This window comes from Echiichthys vipera, assembly GCF_963691815.1.
Source record: "Echiichthys vipera genome assembly, chromosome: 1".
NCBI lineage: Eukaryota > Metazoa > Chordata > Actinopteri > Perciformes > Trachinidae > Echiichthys > Echiichthys vipera.
Window position 1 is genome coordinate 25,204,721 of NC_139826.1, and position 19,823 is coordinate 25,224,543.

General features: G+C 39.4%; 2 protein-coding genes across 2 annotated transcripts in view; both read right to left on the reverse strand.

The window, feature by feature from the left end:
* The window catches only part of tub (TUB bipartite transcription factor), a gene marked incomplete at both ends in the record, with an annotated part of 45,173 nt that extends 39,580 nt beyond the window's left edge, over positions 1 to 5,593 (reverse strand). The window contains one exon of the mRNA XM_083919560.1: positions 5,538 to 5,593. Coding sequence (XP_083775686.1) covers positions 5,538 to 5,593 — 56 coding nt within the window. The remainder of the gene's footprint in view (positions 1 to 5,537) is intronic.
* A 2,742-nt stretch (positions 5,594 to 8,335) lies between these two features.
* The window catches only part of rras2 (RAS related 2), a 28,015-nt gene continuing 16,527 nt past the window's right edge, over positions 8,336 to 19,823 (reverse strand). Inside the window, exons 2-6 of the mRNA XM_083915645.1 lie at positions 13,989 to 14,076; positions 13,705 to 13,807; positions 11,906 to 12,014; positions 10,191 to 10,309; positions 8,336 to 9,395 (exon numbers count right to left, since the gene is read on the reverse strand). Coding sequence (XP_083771771.1) covers positions 9,308 to 9,395; positions 10,191 to 10,309; positions 11,906 to 12,014; positions 13,705 to 13,807; positions 13,989 to 14,076 — 507 coding nt within the window. The 3' untranslated portion in view covers positions 8,336 to 9,307. The remainder of the gene's footprint in view (positions 9,396 to 10,190; positions 10,310 to 11,905; positions 12,015 to 13,704; positions 13,808 to 13,988; positions 14,077 to 19,823) is intronic.

Genomic DNA, 19,823 nt, shown 5'->3' on the forward strand with positions numbered 1-19,823 from the left:
CAATGGCCAAAGAAAATATCTTAACCAGGAATGATCGGATATTTGCAATTAGTCCACCCAACACGCACATGGAAGACACACAGAGAGGTATAGGGTGTTGAACTGGTGAAGTTAGAGATTTTTAAATCCAAGTTTAACTTACCAAAGTGTTATTTCACAGAGGTTTTCAGTTCGGGCCACAGCTGTTATCTCAGGCATTTGCTAAGTGTTACAAGTAAAAACAAGAGGTGTAGCAGCATAGATGAAAGCCTCAAGGCTTTGTCTGGTATCTATGGTTACAACAGAAACAGGTGGCCCGTTCGTAACTATCAACTGCATAATGACAGCAGCACTGAAGAGGGGTCGTTGAAGTCTGACAAATGCCTGATCGCCAGAAACACTGAGAGGTATGAAACTCCATTTTTCGTCCGGATTTGCAAAGGTGAGATATTCCAAAAGCAAGCCACAACAACAATGCAGCTACGTTATCGTGGTACCACAGAGGTGTTAAAGCAATAGCTGCTGTAAATGGTAACTTCTAAAGATGCTACAGAATATCCAAGCATCATGCCAGAGAGCTCAATCCTCTTAAGGTTTGTGGACAGGCTCTCAGTCACAGCAGTGGATGTCCTGACACTTCATCTGCTCTCCTGCTCTGTGCTCTAGCAGTAAAAGGGAACTGTATCAAGCCGGCTTTTCCATCTCTCTCCATTATGCTGTGCAAGGTTACCTGTGCAGTCCAAAACCTAAATATTTCCTCTAACACAGGCAAAGCACTGAAAAAGTGTTTGTCATCAAACTTGTGCTGCCTCCATACTATACATTTCTGTACTCTGAAGAGGAAGAGTCAAAACACAGTGGATTGAACATCACAGGACATCACAGTTCACTTTAAGACAGTACACAGTGTCTTAAAGGTTTAAAGTACCCAGTCAGACAGTAAAGGGCAGAGGTTCTGTTTGCTAAAAATTTAATTTTCGTAACCTAAAAGATGGTTTAATGGGTGTTTGTTGTTCTATTGCTCTGTCCGTCCGTCTGTCTGTCCGTCTGTCTGTCTGTCTGTCTGTCTGTCTGTCTGTCTTTCTGTTTACAATATTTGATACTTTGGTTCAGAGCAGAAATTACAGAAATTGTAAAATTTCCTGCCTCCAGCCCACTCTTATCTATGATGTGTTTATTTTTGGCTAATAAAAATCTGTTTAAGTTATAATGGACCTACGAGTTTTCTTGGATAAAGACTAACAAATCAATCTAAATCATTTCATTTGGTTGAAATTTCCAAGTAAGGTACATTGTTCTTTCGTGACTCATTTTTAAAGCCACACATAATGGCCCCAAACACACAACAGATTCCCAGTTCAGGAGCTCATAGCAATTAGTGAGTATGACTTTGTCTGTAGCTGAAAACCAATATTTGAAGCACACTTTTGGAGGAGGGCCTCTTGTAAATCTGGCATTTAGGATTCAATACTTAAATAGCAATACGCATGTCTGCACATATTGCAAATTAATTACAACATGCATTCTGGTAACAGATACTGTAGATGCAGTTTTGGAACTGAATGTCAACAGATCTTGCTCCGGCCAATTCCTGTCTGTATCGTGAGCTGAACAGACATGAGCACACCCATCAGATCGACCCATCAGATCTGATCTGAGACCTACTTTGGAGACTGTTTTTCGAAAAGCACAATTTTTGGGGCATGAATGTAAGCTAAGTGTGAATGGAGTTAGGGCTAGGCGCTTATTCAATATCATAATTTATTGTGATGAAATCATATATCGAGTATGGTGATACACAATTAGGTCATTAATATTGACAATAATAACAAAAGCACTTAAAGTGAAATTCCAGCATAAAATCATCCCAGGGACAAATTCGGTCATCAAATAAGCCATCAAGACGTTTTTTTTCATGTATGAACTATTAACTGCGAATTTCCGGGGAGTTGCTAGCAGCTGCTAACAGCCTGCCGTGGCTAACACGGATTAGCTCGGGACAGCAAGATGAATGCATTAAAACAGCTTTTTTTAACCACTAAAACTGCTCCAAATAACACCAAACCTCTGTAGTAACATGATAAGAGTCATTCACATAAAACGGTACCAGCTGCTCGTAGTAAATCCATTCAAATCGATACCAAATACAATCCAAAAAGGAAGGAGCCCATTGTTGATTTATTCCAGCAAAACACATAAACTTTGTAGTTTGTGGCAATTTGGTGAAATATGTGTTAATAATAGATGGTAAAAGGTTTGGAAAAGTCCCAGAAAGCATTCTGGGCAGTCTCTTTTTTCACTAATCATCACCATCACCATAAAGAAGGATGAGAAATGAAGGAGAAACTTATGTACAAGCTCCACCGCTCCCTCTTTTTTCTATACCTGTTTATCCTGCGGAGTGGACGTTCACAAGGACATTACTAACGTTTGTCTTTGATTAAAACATGCTAATTCTATACTGAGCACTGTGGGCTCTGAGTTGTATCTTGTCAGCCCACCTTGCCCCTCCATCTCTAGGAGACTGTGTTTACTGAATGGGTGCCAGGACACAGTGTGATTGCACATAGCTATAAGTCCAAGTACAAACAGACCATGAATTACAAAGAGAGCAAAAACACATTAGTAATCCATGTTACTTATGATCAGACATTCAAAGCCACACCTGCATCTTACTTTCAAATCTAAGAGGTTGAAGTTTCACATTTTTAACTGACGACAATTATCTGAAATTACTCATATAGCTGGCAGACTATGTTAGCTATTGGCTAATAAACTTTCTTTGTTGTCCAGCGCTCATAATATTGTCATGTATTGATCTGATCTACTGTGTGGAATCTCAAATAGGACCAGCAGCTCAAACGCCATGGTTGAAATCTACTATTTAACACTTTGGCTACAATGTCAATAAATGTTTAACTTTATCAGCTTAATATCTCTGCTGTCATAAGAGGACAACTATTTTTAATATCAGGACATTTTTCAAGAAATATAATTCATTACAAGAGATAATCTCCCTTAAAGGCCCACAACCACCACACAGGTGTTCTTTTTATTCTGGCTTGATGTCGGGTGGAGCTGTGCTGGAATTACACGAGGCAACCAAAGTTCGTGGACCAATAAGAACGATAACTGTGTTACCTCTCCTATGCTAGGAGAGACACTAATAGGAGTGTCAGACAAGCACAGTCTGTACATCCACACAGTAGGGGCCCTGAAGGGGGAAATACAGACGGTATGGCCTAGTGGGAGCACCCTAATGATGAGGAGACTGGTTCTTTTAAGTAGTCCACTATATAAGCTGACAGAAGGGTGGGACGGAAAGAAAAAGTTAAAATTAAGATCTGTTTGCTATTTCAGCACAATGGACATTGCCATGGATTTATCAATACACAGTATAGAACTTCTTCTATAAGTATAAGTCTTAATTGACTTTGCCTATAAAGGCCTAAAAATGGCCATGAATGATATAAATAAATCTCTTCCTAAATGTAATTTTTAGTTGCTTTAAACAGATATTATTAAAACTCTGTCCCCAGAAAGATTAGAAGGTTTTTAATTTATAACAGAAGGTGTTGAGTTAAATATAGATATTTATATATTTCCAGGTCCATTGCATATTCTACACACTGTAATTGTATTGAAAGTGAAGTTATGATGTTGATATTAAGGTCAAAAAAATATTTCACTGTCTCTTTTTGCTGCGTAATGCCATGGTCAGGGCCATAAATTCTATCTTGAATAAACCTTAGTAAGGAACTGTGATCAAGTATTAATACAATAAATGTGAGAAACCTAAATTTGACCCTAAATTTGTTCTTGGCCTCAAAAAAGACTTAGCAATCCATTCCCATGGTCTCCTCTACTTTAACATCCTCAAGTATAACCGTCACTCTGTTGCGGCTGCTTATTTTCACAACCAAAACAATGTATTTCACCTGTATTTGGGAAATAACTATTGGGAAGTGATGAATCCTTAAAACTAGAGCTATTGGTTTTCTGGAAGACATTTTTCACAATTAATGCACAGATACTGGCAACTCTTACAGTCCGAAGCTGCTTGCACATCAACATGATTTCACAATGCTGTGAGAAATCGTAGGGGGCTAAGAGACCACAGGCTCAGGCAGCAGTCTCTTGAGATGTCCAAGCGCAGTTTCAGACTACCAATTATATTGTTTGAGCAAACATATATAGTGTTGTCAGGGTAAAACCATCTCTTCTGATGGAGCCTCTGGTCTTCAATGATGCAGTATATCCACAGCCACCAATTGTATTCCACATTGTACACTGAGGAGGAGTTAGTCAGCTAATGTGTGAACTGTATGCTTTGTGGTGTGTTGGCTGTAAGTATTCCTGGAGTTATTTGTAACAACTGTGTTGTTAACTGGTGGAGACACAGTATGTGTGCATTAATATGATTCTGTATATATTAAATATATTCCATGTATTCTCTAGTCAACTGGCCATCAGTCCATAGCAGGTAACAGATTCACTGGTGCAAGTTCTTTTGTAAAACTATCATTGGCAAAAACCCTTCCATATCTCTACTCACTACTCAATATCTCAGTAAGCACAATTTATCTGCATCTCCTTTAGTCCCCATTGGCTCCAGTTTGCCGTTTCTAGTGACTCAAACAAGTTGCAAAAGATGCTAAAACCACACAGAATTAATTGAATTTGCTTTACCTGAATACAATAAATACTGTAGATCTCTGTTGTACAAATTGTGATGTGTAGCTGTATGAGAATTTGTTCACAATCTACTTATCTGGTTTAAAAATAAATAAATAAATCAAGTAAAACAAATACTTACGGCAGTTCTCCTCCATATTCGAGCCATTTTCGCTAGTCGTGACCATTCAAACTGACTAACTGACTGACTCATTCACACTTCACACTGACATCTTGATGACATCTCTTTCAAACACACACACACACACACACACACACACACACACACACACACACACACACACACACACACACACACACACAAACACACACATGCAATTTGACATTTTGTTGTCTTCTTGTACATACTCATTGATGAAACCCCAACACAACTCAGAAAACAATCCTCCACTTAATTCCTTCTATAAATGAGTAGTCAAAAATCCATCAAATTCAAGCTATAAACATATATATATAGGTCTCGGTGACAGTCACAGCCCCTTGCTGAGACATCCTGACAACTTCCAGCTATTGATTGAAGCACTTTAGCATGTACACACAGATATTCTACCATTGTTAGTCTATACAGTGAATGAGCATTGTCACTTATCCAGCACATAGCCTACAACTTTTAGTAACCTAGATACTGTCAAGTCACCAATAGATAGATAGATAGATAGATAGATAGATAGATAGATAGATAGATAGATAGATAGATAGATAGATATTAGGCTTCTTAATACACTCACATCGCACCTCTCATTTTCAAATCCGAACTAATTGCGCATGAACGTGGTTTCAATCAACCTTTATAATATCGGCCTTGTAACAACAAAACTAGCGTTTGACACGTACACTTGTCATTATGGGGAAAGCTCGCTTACCTGTCATAACTCCACCTACTGTAAGACATGCTCCTGTTGCTGCTGACTCCCTCCATGTCTCCGGCGAGCTTGAACGGACTGGACTGGATGGGGAGACGGCTAAATGAAAGCGTAAATGCTCCCTCCGTCGTCACTTTAAACCAAACCAAACACGAACTCAAGGAGTCGCCGTTAAGTGAATGAGCAAGAGAGGCTGTGCAGAGCCAGACGCTCTCTCCTATTTGGGCTATACCACCACAGAGAGGGGAGCGCGGCTGTCAGATCAGCGTGCACGCGCCGATGCTGATTTATTTCTTCCACGCGGACGCAGTCACAACGCTGATTACTTTTATGACACACAATCCCTACTGACTGGCTCTGACACTTCAGTTTAATTGAATGGGACGTTCGCAATGCATGGAGCTGTGATTTGTTTATGTTGTTTATTGGTATCGGATGGCATCTACAAAAAGGCCGATAGTCGACTAACTGTGTTATAGCCCACAATTACACTTTTGTTTCTTTATTTTTCAAGTGCTGGATTAAATTGTATGTGGACATGTGTACTGTCAAGATTGTGGTCATGGCCTATAATTTGATACAAATTAGAATAAGCCCATTTAAAAAAATATTTTTAACAGGCTTAGACTCGGACATAGCTCATTGGTTATTGCAGCAGGTTAAGACTCCAGCTTCTCTAAGACCACTAATTGGATGTCTGCACATCTGTGATTTTGTGCTAACATGGAGACGCTTTACACAGCCATCCAGAGAAGAAAGGTGGAAATGAGGGCAAAGGTCATGCTGGAAAGCCTCTTGTGGAGCTCCATCAACCTTTTCATACCTATTATATTCTGCTTCTGCCTATACCACAGCCTTGAGACATCTAAATTACAATAAGAAACAAAGGTGCAATACAATAGATGTCACTATGACTTTATATTTACTTATTATAAAATGTTTTAATGAGTGAAATGCTAATAATGTTGAGTTTCACTGGGCTTGTTGGTACTTGCACTTCAGAGTGAGCTTTTAGGCTTTACTATTAATAGTTTTATCAGGATGAAAATGATGTGAATATCATATGTTACGGGCTTCTTAGTCATCAGATCTCAAACCAACTGAACACCTATATGGGAAAAAATTGACAGTGCTCTCCAATACCACCATCAAAACATGCAATGAGGGAATATCTTTTGGAAGAATGGAGGTTCATGCCTTCAGTACTATATGGTCCATCCCCTTACTAAAACTCTTTATGTTGCATGTTTTTCTCCAGTCTTTATGTCTTCATGTTATGTTTTCCACATTTTAACCATAGTGGTTGCAGCAATACCATTTTCTAGTCAAAACAACCCCCTTGTGGCCAAATATTATACAGTATATGTCAATACTCAGACCGCATATACGTATGTAGGGGTCTGGCCTAGATGTGTTTGCAGCAACAACAAAAGAAAATACTATGTACTGTATTTTATTACCTCCCCAAAGCAGATGCTGCGGCAGCAAAAGTGAATAGGCCAAAAGGGAATTCAGGAATTCCAATAAATGTGGCCCCAGAACAAAAAGAAAACAAATAAAACCCTTAGAAAACAAGCTTATGTGCACAACTGACCAACTAAGATGATGACGGTACAAATGGATTTGTGCTGTTTCTGAGATAAAGGTGGTCAAATTGAAGCCATAACAGAAGTTGGAGTTATGCCGTAAATAATAATGATGATCTCCCTGACACAAGGCTCAGTGGGAAAGATTCGGGTCTATGCAGCTTTTTGAATCTGAAAGAAAGATTCTCTACCCCATCTGGCTCAATGACAGATTTTATTTTAGCACCAAAAGCTAGACACAGGGCAAAAGACACTGATATGGAAAAAAAGAAGGAAAAAAAAGAACAGTATGATTTGGATGTACACTAGGATTTGCAATAAGATGGGAAGTAGGCATTTCAAATCTTAATAATATATGTATGTAAAATAATTAATTGTGGTGTTAAGCTACTACGCAAAGACCAGAATCATATCTAAGACCCTCTCACAACTGACCTGGCAATTTACCTTATGAGCTCAAAGATAAATATATTCTCCATTACTAAGCCACAATAAGAAATTCTTGGTCACATTTAGGTGAAGAATCCAATTCTGTAAATTTAGGCCAACAGTCATCTTTTAAAATAATAGAAGATAATTAAATATTCCTCTTTACATATATACACAGCTAAGCTGCGAGTGTGTATTCACTTATAAACATATAAAAATACTTGTCAACTGGTTTGATAAGAAAATAATGTATAAAAGTAGAGTAGAAACATTTAATCAAGTCCATTACTTCCATCATCTGAGTTTCTTGTTGTTTATATTACAAGATGATGATATGAAAAAACAAACTGCAGTACCTCATTGATATGCCCAAACAGAAGTACAGAAGTGGAAAGAAGGGAAGGCAAAACAGAATTTTGTGTCTGTGGTGCTGATCGCTCCACAGGTGGCAGGTCCGGTGAGTTCATGTCCCATTGGAGAACGTCTGTTCTACGATGTGCATCTCAATGCTTCCACTTGTCCGGGTTTTTCAAGTGACCAGATAATTAGGGTGGGGGGTGGGGGTAATGTAACAGCATAATTCAAGGACATAAGACACATACATTGCCACTGTGTTATTGGAATGATATAACAGTTATTTGATCTATATTGTAGACTCCATGTTTGACAGAAAAGATGCGTTACGTTGGAATGATCTGAACCGAACAGAGCTCTGAAAGCTTCTTGATTTGCAACAAAATGGATTTTATAACATTACTTGTCCAAAGTTGAATATAGAGTATACAGTGTTCAGTGTTTTAATGATGAATGAAATCACGTTAGTTCTAAAAGATACACAATATGCTACCAATGAATTTATCTTGCTTCTTAGAAATTTTAAACAATGCATGACATCCTATTTTGACTGAACCGCCACCTTTGAGGACAGCAAGTCAGACATATTTGCTACTGTCGGTACATTGAGGAGATGGTATTGGATAAGAATGCTTCGATCCATAAGACTTAAAAAAAAAAAAAATCAAACACAGTAGACACTCCATATTTTGCAATTGAGATGAAAGCAGATACCACAGACAAAGAAGAAGAAGCCACTGCAGAATGCCAGAAAGTTCTATCACTGTAGCTTTAAGGGCTGTCTAGGCTTTATATTTATATACATACTTATATTTTAACTTTCATATATGTAAAACCAAACTCAGCCTCACACACTGTACTGTGGTGATTTAATAGATCATTAGAAGTACACTTTGAGAATCACAACAAATGTCACATATGTACAGTAGCAGATTAGCACATGGGAGTAAAGGTGGACATGGCACAACATACACAAAGCTTTATAAGATAATCTCTCTGCTCTGGTCAGACACTGGAAACTAAAGAAATTCATTAACATTCTGGATATATAGTTTTCATTCAATCTCGGTAGCAAGTACAAATGTCACAACAAGGCAAGAGAAGTCCTTCAGAGTACAAAACATTAATTTGTCAGGCTGATTTAGAAGGCAATGTTTAGTGTTGGGACTCTCTCGTGTGAATTAGATTACGGCTGAAGGTAGAGTGGTGTTAAAATTTGGCATTGTCAGTTGTCCATAGTGATGTCCTGGGGACAGCATTTCCTGGTCAGAGTATCTCAGAAAAGGCTGTCTGAAGTCATGCACGTGGAGAAGGCAGCAGTCATCCACTGAGGATGTGATGTCAGGCAGAGTGGGTGGGGTGGTAGAGAGTAGCTGCATGAGTTACAGTAATAAGGCCGACTCAGACGATTACACAATGGCAGCCGCTCTTGTCTTTCTCTTTTCTTGTAGGTTCTGGCGACGGTGGACATTCCTGTTCTTGGAATTTCCTGGGTGTTGGGAGAAAGCAAAACTATCAGAGCTTTCAACCAAATTTAGCACAGTTTTGGTTATTTCTCTGAGATTTCTGTCTGTGCTGTTTTATTACAGCTGGTTTAAAGTGGGCGAGGTGTAAGAATAAAACGCTGGTGTCACACACGTCAAAGGTCCAGTCAGACTTAAATTATATTTGCTCACGTTGCCAGGCGACTGTCGACCAAATCTGATCTGCCCACAGACCGGCTGCGTCCAAAATCGCACACTATGCACTACATTCTCAATATGTACACTATCATTTAACATACTTTCATGTGAATAACATAGACTGGGTGAATAAACACTAGTACGTCACTTCCTGAGAGCCTATTTGCAAGCTGAAGATATGCAACCATGGTAACCTGTAACCATAGTAACCCTTAACCATGGTTTAAGTTTGATTGTTTCTTATTTAGTCAGGATTTTTTTAAATCAAATGTGTTGTGGGGGAATTTCATGTCTTTATTGGTGAGCTGACAGATGATAAATGACAGTAAAAGAGAAGGGAGAAATGAAACAAAGGTGGCCAGACGTCATGATTCACGGCCCTTCGACATAATCCCTCGGCCACCAAGGCGCAACCAGGATGCCCTGAGTCATGAATATTTCATATTATATGGACAAAACCTTCACTGCTTTATGCATTATTAACAGTTATTACAGGGGATTTTTTTTAGCCTCTGTTATACTTTTGGAAAACTGCAGATTTGAGTCACTGAAAGATCCACATGAGCACAGTATGTAAAAGTGGTCTTTATTAAATCACCTACCTGATTACTCTAACCAACTCATGGAAAGCCTGGTCTACATTCATACGGATTTTGGCTGACGCCTCCATATATGTGACCTTCAGTTGTCTGGCCAGCTGTTGGCCCTCTTCCTGGGTTACCTGAGGTAAAAGGAGGAAGAGAATAAGGATGGGCTGAAACATGAATGTAAATTGAGATCTAGCACACATAAAAGCATTTTCCACAATCCCTCAAAACGAACCATGTGCTTGCACTGGAACATCTTCACCTGTCATCTTCAAAAAAGTGTCTCGAGATAACTTTTGTTATGATTTGGCACTGTAAATAAATGGAACTGCATCCAGACTGCAATGTTGGAATAAGTAACTAAAGTGTGTACATGTGGGAAGTCCTATCATTTAAGGCTTCCTGTTAGGTGAACATAGCAGGGAAAGATTTTGTATTCACAAAACAGCTGGTGTATGGCTCCAACTGGATTTTGATCTCAGCTCATGGATAGAATTCATTTTCAGGTGTGCATGATGATTCTTTCTTAAGCGTTGGCTTACCTTATGACCTCTTTTGTTGTACCGGGTTTGTACTCTTCAACTGTGGTTATGGTCAGTCTAAATAAGTTGGCCAAAATATTCAACTGTGTTAATTGTATTAACTAATAATCCTTGTAGGATCAGAGACTAATGGACCAAATCTGTAGTTTCTACTGAAATTTTACTGCAATACTAAGTGAGTGCTACATATCATTAGTGCATATGACTTGAGTATGTAGAATTTTGTTTGTACAGCATACCACACGTTTACACATTCACATCCCAGTGACAGTGAGCCTTAATAACACTGAAAAAAGACCCTGTTATTTTACATTTGGAAAATTTTGATATGTGGGAAGATGTGCAAACATGTTTATCAAATACCATAACTAACACTTAAAGTGTTATTATATATTGTGTTTAGGCTTCTATTACAGAGCTACCATTAGCTAATTAGGTCATGTGGTGTAAGTTATCAACATTGTTATAGCTTTTAAATCTTTTTTATTGACATAATTTTTGTTGTCGTTTCTAATTTTTAATCTAATTTCTAGTTCTTAAATACGTTTTTATATTGCTGTATTTACTACTATTAATGTTATGTTTATTACATTTTGATCATGTTTATTGTACCACATGCATTTGTCATGGATTGTTCAATTGTCTTTTCTGTTGTTTTTACGCTCTTCGCTTTTTATCGGCTTGTCGACTATCATGCACTTTAAACTGTAATAACCCGTATGACAGGTGCTACACAAGTAAAGTTTGATGGATGATTATCTTTCATGTTGTCACATATAATGTATTTATCATCTACATGTTTCATAGACAATAAAAAATAAGAAATAAGAGAATAAGAGATAGTAATAATTAGCTCCATGTGCCTGTAAGGCTCCTTTTCACCACAAGGGGGTGATGTGGATTCACTGCAGGAAGTGACGAGCGACTGTATTCATCATTTCATCACTCTCCCTTTTCTCTCCATCCATCCTCCCCTACTGACACCACCATTTATACAGCCTCGATTTTATTCTTTCACTCACATCCTGTTGTATCTTGGCAGCTAGCTGCAGCTGCAGTGCTTGCTTCCACTTTCAAATATGCAAATGAGAGTCCTCCAGACTGGCTGATATCATCTTTTCAGATGATCAAACAGGGCATTTGTTTGTCAGTCATTGGGTTCAGATCTGTACAATAGGTTGGACTTACTTGTCTCTGTAGTTCCAGATCAGCTTTATTTCCTACAAGGATCATAGGAAATTCGTCTCTGTCTTTCACTCGGAGAATCTGTCTTTGAAATTTGTAGATTTCTTCAAAGCTGTAAAACATATAACATGGTATTATTTGGTGTTTTCTGCACAAACAGGTTGTATAATATTTTTCATAGATGCATACATTAAGCTTAAAATGCACATGCGCCCAGCATCGAAATGTAGCTAAAAGACCCAAACCACATACACAAACACACCCGACACCCAGATGTTGGGGTCACTGCCACTGTGGATCAGACTGAAGGGTTGAATGTGTCGAAAAAACAAACTCAGCCACATTATTAAAGAAACATAAAATGTGTTTGTCTGAGGCTGTGCTCTGTGCACTGACCTGACCGTTGTCCCACTATAATATAAAGGCCATGTGCACGTTTTCAACCAAACAGCAAATAAAAATGTCAATCCGGGAGAAAAAAAAGAGACAGAATGCGACCACAAACCCAGGACGGCATTCCAGCCACGGGCCCGCAGACAGCTTGTTGAGCACATAGTAAATCTGGAAAGACTTGACTGATATAAATGGAGGAAGGAAAGACTGTTTACAACATAAACATTGTGAGGGGGCTGTGGGTGGGGGCAGGGGAATGCAGCTCACTGCACTGCTGGGCAGGGACACAATGACAGGGAGGATGGGATGTTACTGACTGACGACCATAAGAATACTATATAGTGTAATGTGGAAAATATTCACATAGCACTTTGAAAAGAATAAGTCTTTAACCCTTTATCATTGATCATTATTTATTTATCTCTCTATGTAGTATGACAGTTTACTGTTCACTTTCTTCATCTTCACCTTGCTTGGCTGTGCCATAAACAAATGTGCACCAGTTCCTTTTCTGCTGTATTTCTGACAAAGTAGCAGCTTGAGGAGTGTTTGCTGTAGTTCCACAGTTAATACAGGTGTCGCCAAATCAACATGGACTGAAATCTTAAGGATTACAGTTCATAACTAGAAGATTTTAGCTTTAAATTTGGAAAAATCAGCTTATTCCACACAGTCTGACAGTATCACATACTTTATATTCTGTACTGGTGTGATCAACCTTTTTATGGAAACAAACTGATGTTTACACTGAGTGAAAAACGTCAAACCAAGACTGTTTTATACAGAATGGTTGCACCGTTAAATCAAGTGGAAATATTCTAGATATGTTTCACATTTTTTTACACGATTCCACAAAATTCAGCCTGACATGTTTGATGTCTTTGGGAAAACTGAGATCTCCACTAAAGTTTGAAATTAAGCTTAAACAATGTTAAGCTGCACAGCATGACTTTGACTCAGCAGTGGGTCAGTGGGGTGTTAAAAGACTGCTAGTGCCTACACATACTGAAATGAAAAAGTTCATGTCATGAAAGGTTTCGAAAGTTATAGTTAATTCTTCATCAAGCCCCTTACATTTTACATGTAACCAAATATGTCTCTACATTAGCACATATACTATTGTATAAATAACAAGTACACGAGTAAGTGAATTCAAGAGAACAGGATGCGGGAAGAATGTTAAGAACAAAAGAAAATGACAACAACAGCGAGGGGGTCCGGAAGGAGAAGCAGCAACAAGTGAGAGTATTAGTGCAAGATTTATGGTTTTAGTAGAGCGAGAGGCGAAGGAGGAGAGGAAAATAGAGTAGTTATGAACAGTAAACAGACGTGCTAACAGAAGGAAACAGAGAAAACAGAGAAGTGAGCTTGTAGCAATGAGTCTGCACATGTTGAGAACCGTCACTCACCTTCCTCTGTCAGTGACTGAGAAGACGAGCAGGAAGCCCTCCCCTGTTCTCATGTATTGTTCTCTCATGGCTCCAAACTCTTCCTGTCCAGCCGTGTCGAGGACTAGAGAGAGTGCACACGCACGGCAAACACACAAAGAATAACTTGCAGCGAAAAAAGAATTTTGCAATCAATTCCTCAAGTACAATATAATGGAAACATACAAACACTCCACACCGGAGTCTTGTAGTCTTTATATGAGTGTTTTCACTCTGGTTATGTTTGTTCAGCAAAGTGCTCTTACTGTCAAGCCTGGCCGCCCTTTCGTCAATCACACACTGCTTGGTATAAGAGTCTTCAATAGTCGGGTCATAGTCGGTGACAAAGTACGACTGCAGGAGAGAAAGAACAGGACAAAAGAGAAAGAAGAAACGTGAACATGCCATACATTATGTTACCTTGCGACAAGCTGTGTACCAATTACATAATAACAGTATACAGTATTCACTGTATGCTGATCTTTGCAGTGAGTGTACAAGAAGCCAACATGTTTTACTGTTCTCTATGAATAATAAATTGAAAAGGCAATCAAACTACGGCTTTGGAGTAACACTGCCAATTGCACCTAAAAGAGGCAACTACATTTTTTTGTTTGGTTTTCGTAATGGTTCCTGGAACTGTTTCACCACCATCCACAATTCCCTTTTTTTGCAGCTGTGAGCAGCTCCTTCATTCCCTTTGTGCATCGCATGGAAAGACAATAGCATAGACTGCTTTCTGTTCTAAGTACACTTTATTTTGTCGCCAGTATCAACACACTATTGTATATTGTGAAATCCTGTTTAAAATTAGCATGTACAATTTAGCACATACAGTGATTACATTCACCTGGCTTCATAATGAATGGATATGACCAAATAAAAATAACAGTCACTCTGGTACTTGGGTTTCGGGTTACAACAGCACAGACAGTCGGACTGACCTCTACCTTTACAACCATACTGCAGACAGGAGGTAAACACACTGTCTGCAGACTCTTGCACAAAAAATGTCACATAAATATTCCCTCACACAACTACAATTTAGGTTAAGCCAGCAGGGTGATTTTCATGCTAATACTACATTTACAAGACGGTGCCTCAGTTGCAACAATCCCACAACACCCTGCTGAAGGCTTTGATCCTTTCATTCTGGGGCCAATATCTGGTCTCCTAGTAACCTAAACTGGAAGGGTAGGGCCAGGGGGGGTAGGGAGCTGGGAGGAGGAGGAGGAGTCATACATTTTTTACATTTTTCCCATGTTTTGTAGTTCTCGCTCTCCTCTGGGACTAGTTAAGTGGTGACAGTTCAGGGGAGTGCTCTGGGAATGTCAAACCAACACCCTAAAACACGGAGTGATCACCAGAACAGAAAAAACCCAGACGAGATAGTTGTTGTTCTAGCAATAAGCCACATTATACTTTTATATTTACAGTGAAATTGTTATTGCTCTCCAAGATTCAAGAACTTTATTGTCATTGTGCAAGCGCAACACAATTGCAATTAGTGTTATTGGGCAGCCAGGCCCACATGAGAGAGATTGCAGTATGTGTGCTAAATGTCACATCTCAGCTGACTCAGCTGATGTAGATGAAAAAAAGAAGCGGGTAAATCACTTCTTTAATTATGATTAGAGCCAAACTAATACATCTGCTTGACTACGGCTGGGTATCATATAATAAATGACGGTACTAGTACCCTTAAAGTGATACAGATACCAATAGAGTACATCATTTGATACTTATTTTATTCTACCTCATTTGATACTCATGTGACTGAAAGCATCTCGGCATGTTGAGCTGCCAACTTTGTCTAAAACACCATTCTAAACTTTACCCCATCACAGACTGTGGTTGATTCATCCGTGATTATATTAGTATTATTTTCTCGTTTTGTCAGTATGTACTGATTTTCCCTCAGCCCAAGGTGATGGATTCAAATTGCTTGCTTTATTTGGCCATTCTATTTACTATCATATATGGCAAATAAAAGCATCAAATCTTCACATTTGAGAAGTTAATAGTGACCAAATCAATTAAACATCAAAATAGTGGCTGATTAATTTTCTGTTGATTGACTAACAACTAATTGTTGCAGATTTATCACCATTACATACTGACACTGACAATCCTGCTGAGTACAAACTATCTCATGCCTGTGTTGTGTGTTTGTATGTCATTAACCAATATATTTTTATTTATCAATATCAGTCTGTCAAGTGTGATGTGTGAATGTTTGTGATTCCAACTTCTTGTGTCTTGTATGCAAATTCTTTCCTCTCACCTGCAACTCCCGGTTGTTGCAGGAGATGCAGGTAATCTCTCTCTTCTCTCTCTCCGTATGCTGGACTACTGTCGAAGCCACTCACCATTGTTCAATAATTCATCAGTTACATCATTACTGTGAATCCTAGAACATGATTCACTGCAACAAATACCTCCAGACAACCAGACAGAGACAGAGACAAAGACAAAGAGAGACAGAGAGAGACAGAGAGTGCAAGAGAGAGAGAAAGAGAGTGCAGGAGAGAGAGAGGGAGAGAGAGAGAGAGAGAGAGAGAGAGAGAGAGAGAGAGAGAGAGAGAGAGAGAGAGAGAGAGAGAGAGAGAGAGAGAGAGAGAGAGAGAGAGAGAGAGAGAGAGAGAGAGAGAGAGATATCATCTGGGCAGCCAAACACCACACTCCTCTGCCCATGCATCCCCTCCCTCCACATGCATGGGTAGCATAGCTGCCTTGCGCTCTGTCCTGGTGAGCTGGTTCTCTCAGAGCCGTTTCCTGTGATAGATGAGGCTGTTTTGCAGTGCCAGCAGCACCAGAGCCAGCACTAACAGGGTTGTAAGTGGGCCTGGCTGGGCGACGGGCTAGGATGAGGGAGTGCAATATGACTCAGCAGGACTACCAATAACTGTGACATAAGCCAGCCTGAGTCGTGTCCAGTTATATGACCTATAAATCACTATATTAGTCCATGACCTCACAGATGTGACAGGCTCCTCAAACAGAATGAATCAGGCTGCATGAGTCAAGAACAGCTGCCCAATACAACAGCAACCACAAGTTCTGCGTCCACCTGCAACAAGGGCTGAGTATCTAACCTCAGTATTTTTTAGCCCGGAACAAGTAGGAAAAACTGTCCGTAAAGTTAGGATTGAGTGTTTTGTTAGTCAAATATACTGAAACTGTAAGTAAAAAATTAAAAACATATTTGGAGGACAAGCAGTGATAGTTATCTGCCAGACTACAACCCACACAGGTACATACTGAGGGGGCAGATGGATTCCTAGACACATTTCCATGAAAACATTGGTCAGCTGTCAAAAGGAGACAGCTGCCACTCAGAGTGGGGTCAACAGCTCAATTCTTAAAAGTGTTAGTGTCGCACATGCACAGTGGCCTGTGTGCAAGAGATCTTAAAAGATGCTCACTGCTAAAAGCCCTCTCAGATAAATGGTCTAACTGCAGTCTCCACACAGCAGACGTAACTGAGGAATTTACAGCAGAAGTGTTCTGCAGCAGCTTTGAAAAGCTGAGGCAAATTACTATTCAAACAGAGCCAACTGAATGATCTTTAAAAAAAAACAAAAAACTCAAGCTTTACTTAGCAATCATTAGGCCAGTGCTGACATGACCACCACTGTGGGCGTGTGTATATGTGAGCTATAAAGCAGGATTATTAAGATTTTTGGACTTTCGGCTCTGCTAAAAGAAAAATAATTAGGTGCATAACCACACTGTACAAAGAAGCAGAATTAATAGATTAAGAGAACACAAAACAGAGAAATAAATCCAAAAGCCTGCAGAACCAAGCTGCAGTACGGTTTAGACGTTGGTGGCAGGGTGGCCAAGGCCACACTCAGCCCCAGTCAGCTCACCAGGAAGGAAACTCCACCTCTGCAGCAGGCAGCTGGCCCGGCCGAGCCTTCGGGTGATGGTGATGTCACAGACGACATGTTCCCATACCCAGCCTACCTACCAAAGTCCAAACCTGTCACTCAGTTCCCCTCCAGCATTCTAGCCATACATCCCAGCCCTCCGCCCACACACAGCACACGCAGGCTCACACCAGGATAATATTAGAGGCCTGTTTTCACCATGAATATCGGGACGATGGAGGATGAGTTTCAGCTGCAGCAAAGCTTTTTCCTCTATCTGGATGCTCCGTGAAACACAGACGGACTGAAATTACCACAAAAAGAAGAAAGTCAAAGAAACTAGGACTGCAACTAATGATTATTTATCATTTATGGTCTTGATTATCATTTTAGATTAAATCAGTTAATCAGAAAATAGTCATTTTGTCTGAACAAAAGTCCAGTATGCAAACAAATTAAATTTATAAAATTTCTTTATAGAAGAAAGCAGCAAATCCCCACATTTGAGAAGCTGGAACGACAAAAATATCTACTTTTTTTGTTTGCAAAATGGCTTAAATGATTACACGATTCTCAAATGTGCTGATGATAAACTTCATTCGGATAAGTTAATAGACAAAATTTAGCCATGTCTGTTATTTATCTAAATATGACTAGAATTGGACAAATCTCTGACAAATAAACCACAAAGATAGCATCAAATCAGTTTGTTTGTCTGCTAAACCACCGTACTATTCAATATTTAATATGGAAAGTTGAATGGTGTCCCGCTTGTAGTGTTTTATAATTTGAATATTTACATTAAATGTATTTCAGGCACCTGCTCAGGTTTCTTTTTAGCCAACTGCTCTCCAGGCGAGACATAACCCAATACATCGTGTCTAACTGCAGGTTGGCAGCCTCGAGGAAAACAAGAAAGGGGTGATAAGTGTAGGCGTGTAATCAACATCATGCTTGCACTAGTATGCACCCACTTCCTCTCCACACAAACAGCTTTACTAACACTAAATATAGCTAATTTTCCATCTATGTCTGCTATCCTACTTGTTTGGTTAGAGCTGCCTCTTTGACTGTTATCCAACATAGCATTATTCACTATACTGAGCACCAAATCACAGATTCAGCACCAACGCAGAAAAAAAAAGATTTCCATGACAAAAAAAACAAAACATTAGGCAATTAATTAACAAAAACACAGTGCACCTACCCGGATGAGGGGAAATGGTGTGCCTGCCTCCTAGATTTTCATAATGAGAGGGAAACAAATAGTCATCAACACTGTTACAAGTTAATTACCTTTCACATATGGCCCGGTGCCCAATGAGAATTCACAGACCTTGACTGGAAAATCATCAGCTATAGTTATTCCTTAATTAAAGAAAAATGAAGATTGAATGCCATTAAATTATGTTATTTTAGGAAAAATTCTGTCAGCATCTGCAGATTTATAATATTCCCCAAACTCTTCATTTCCCTGGCGCAGCTGCATCACCGCCCACACTCAGCTCATACATACTACAAGAGATTGTGTCATTTCGAACTGTGGAACTAACACTGATCTTATCTTATTTTGACAAAGTACTGGCATCAAACATTACTCATCTCGAGTTCCCATCAAACTCACTTGCTTTGTGCACATTGTGGAAAAACAAAAAGTAACAAAGATGCCTGAATAGCCACTCCTCCGGTGGGTGTGAAAATGGTGACGGTGGTCAACAACATTCTCAAGACTCATGCTTGTTTGCAGAATCAGTAAGCTTTCTTAGTGAACGATTGAAGTGAAAGTTAATTTCTTCATCCCCGTAATAATCGGAATCAGTGAAACTACTTTATAAATTGCGTCATCGCAGTTCAGTCATAGGACTCAGCTTTCATTTGGTATTGATGGTATTTGTCTGAGATTACAAGTGTTTGGAGAAGCTGTGATTCTCTTCTTGCAAGTGTTCAGCTTCAGCTTCACCAAAACTGGTCCTCGCGATTAGTTCTGCTGACGGAGCAACTGGTACACGGACTGAGACATCAGCACCAAGAAGCTGGATAGGAGTGGCCACCATATTGGCCTCCAGCTGACAGGGGAAACATGTTCAGTGGGCCTCCGCCAGGTGCAGCAATTTCAATTGAGGACACAAACGTCACACCAGACAGTCTGGAGATTGCAAGCTCGCACCTTCGGCAGCTGAATGTGACAGATTGTAATCATCCATTTCTGATAACACGTCATGACAACTC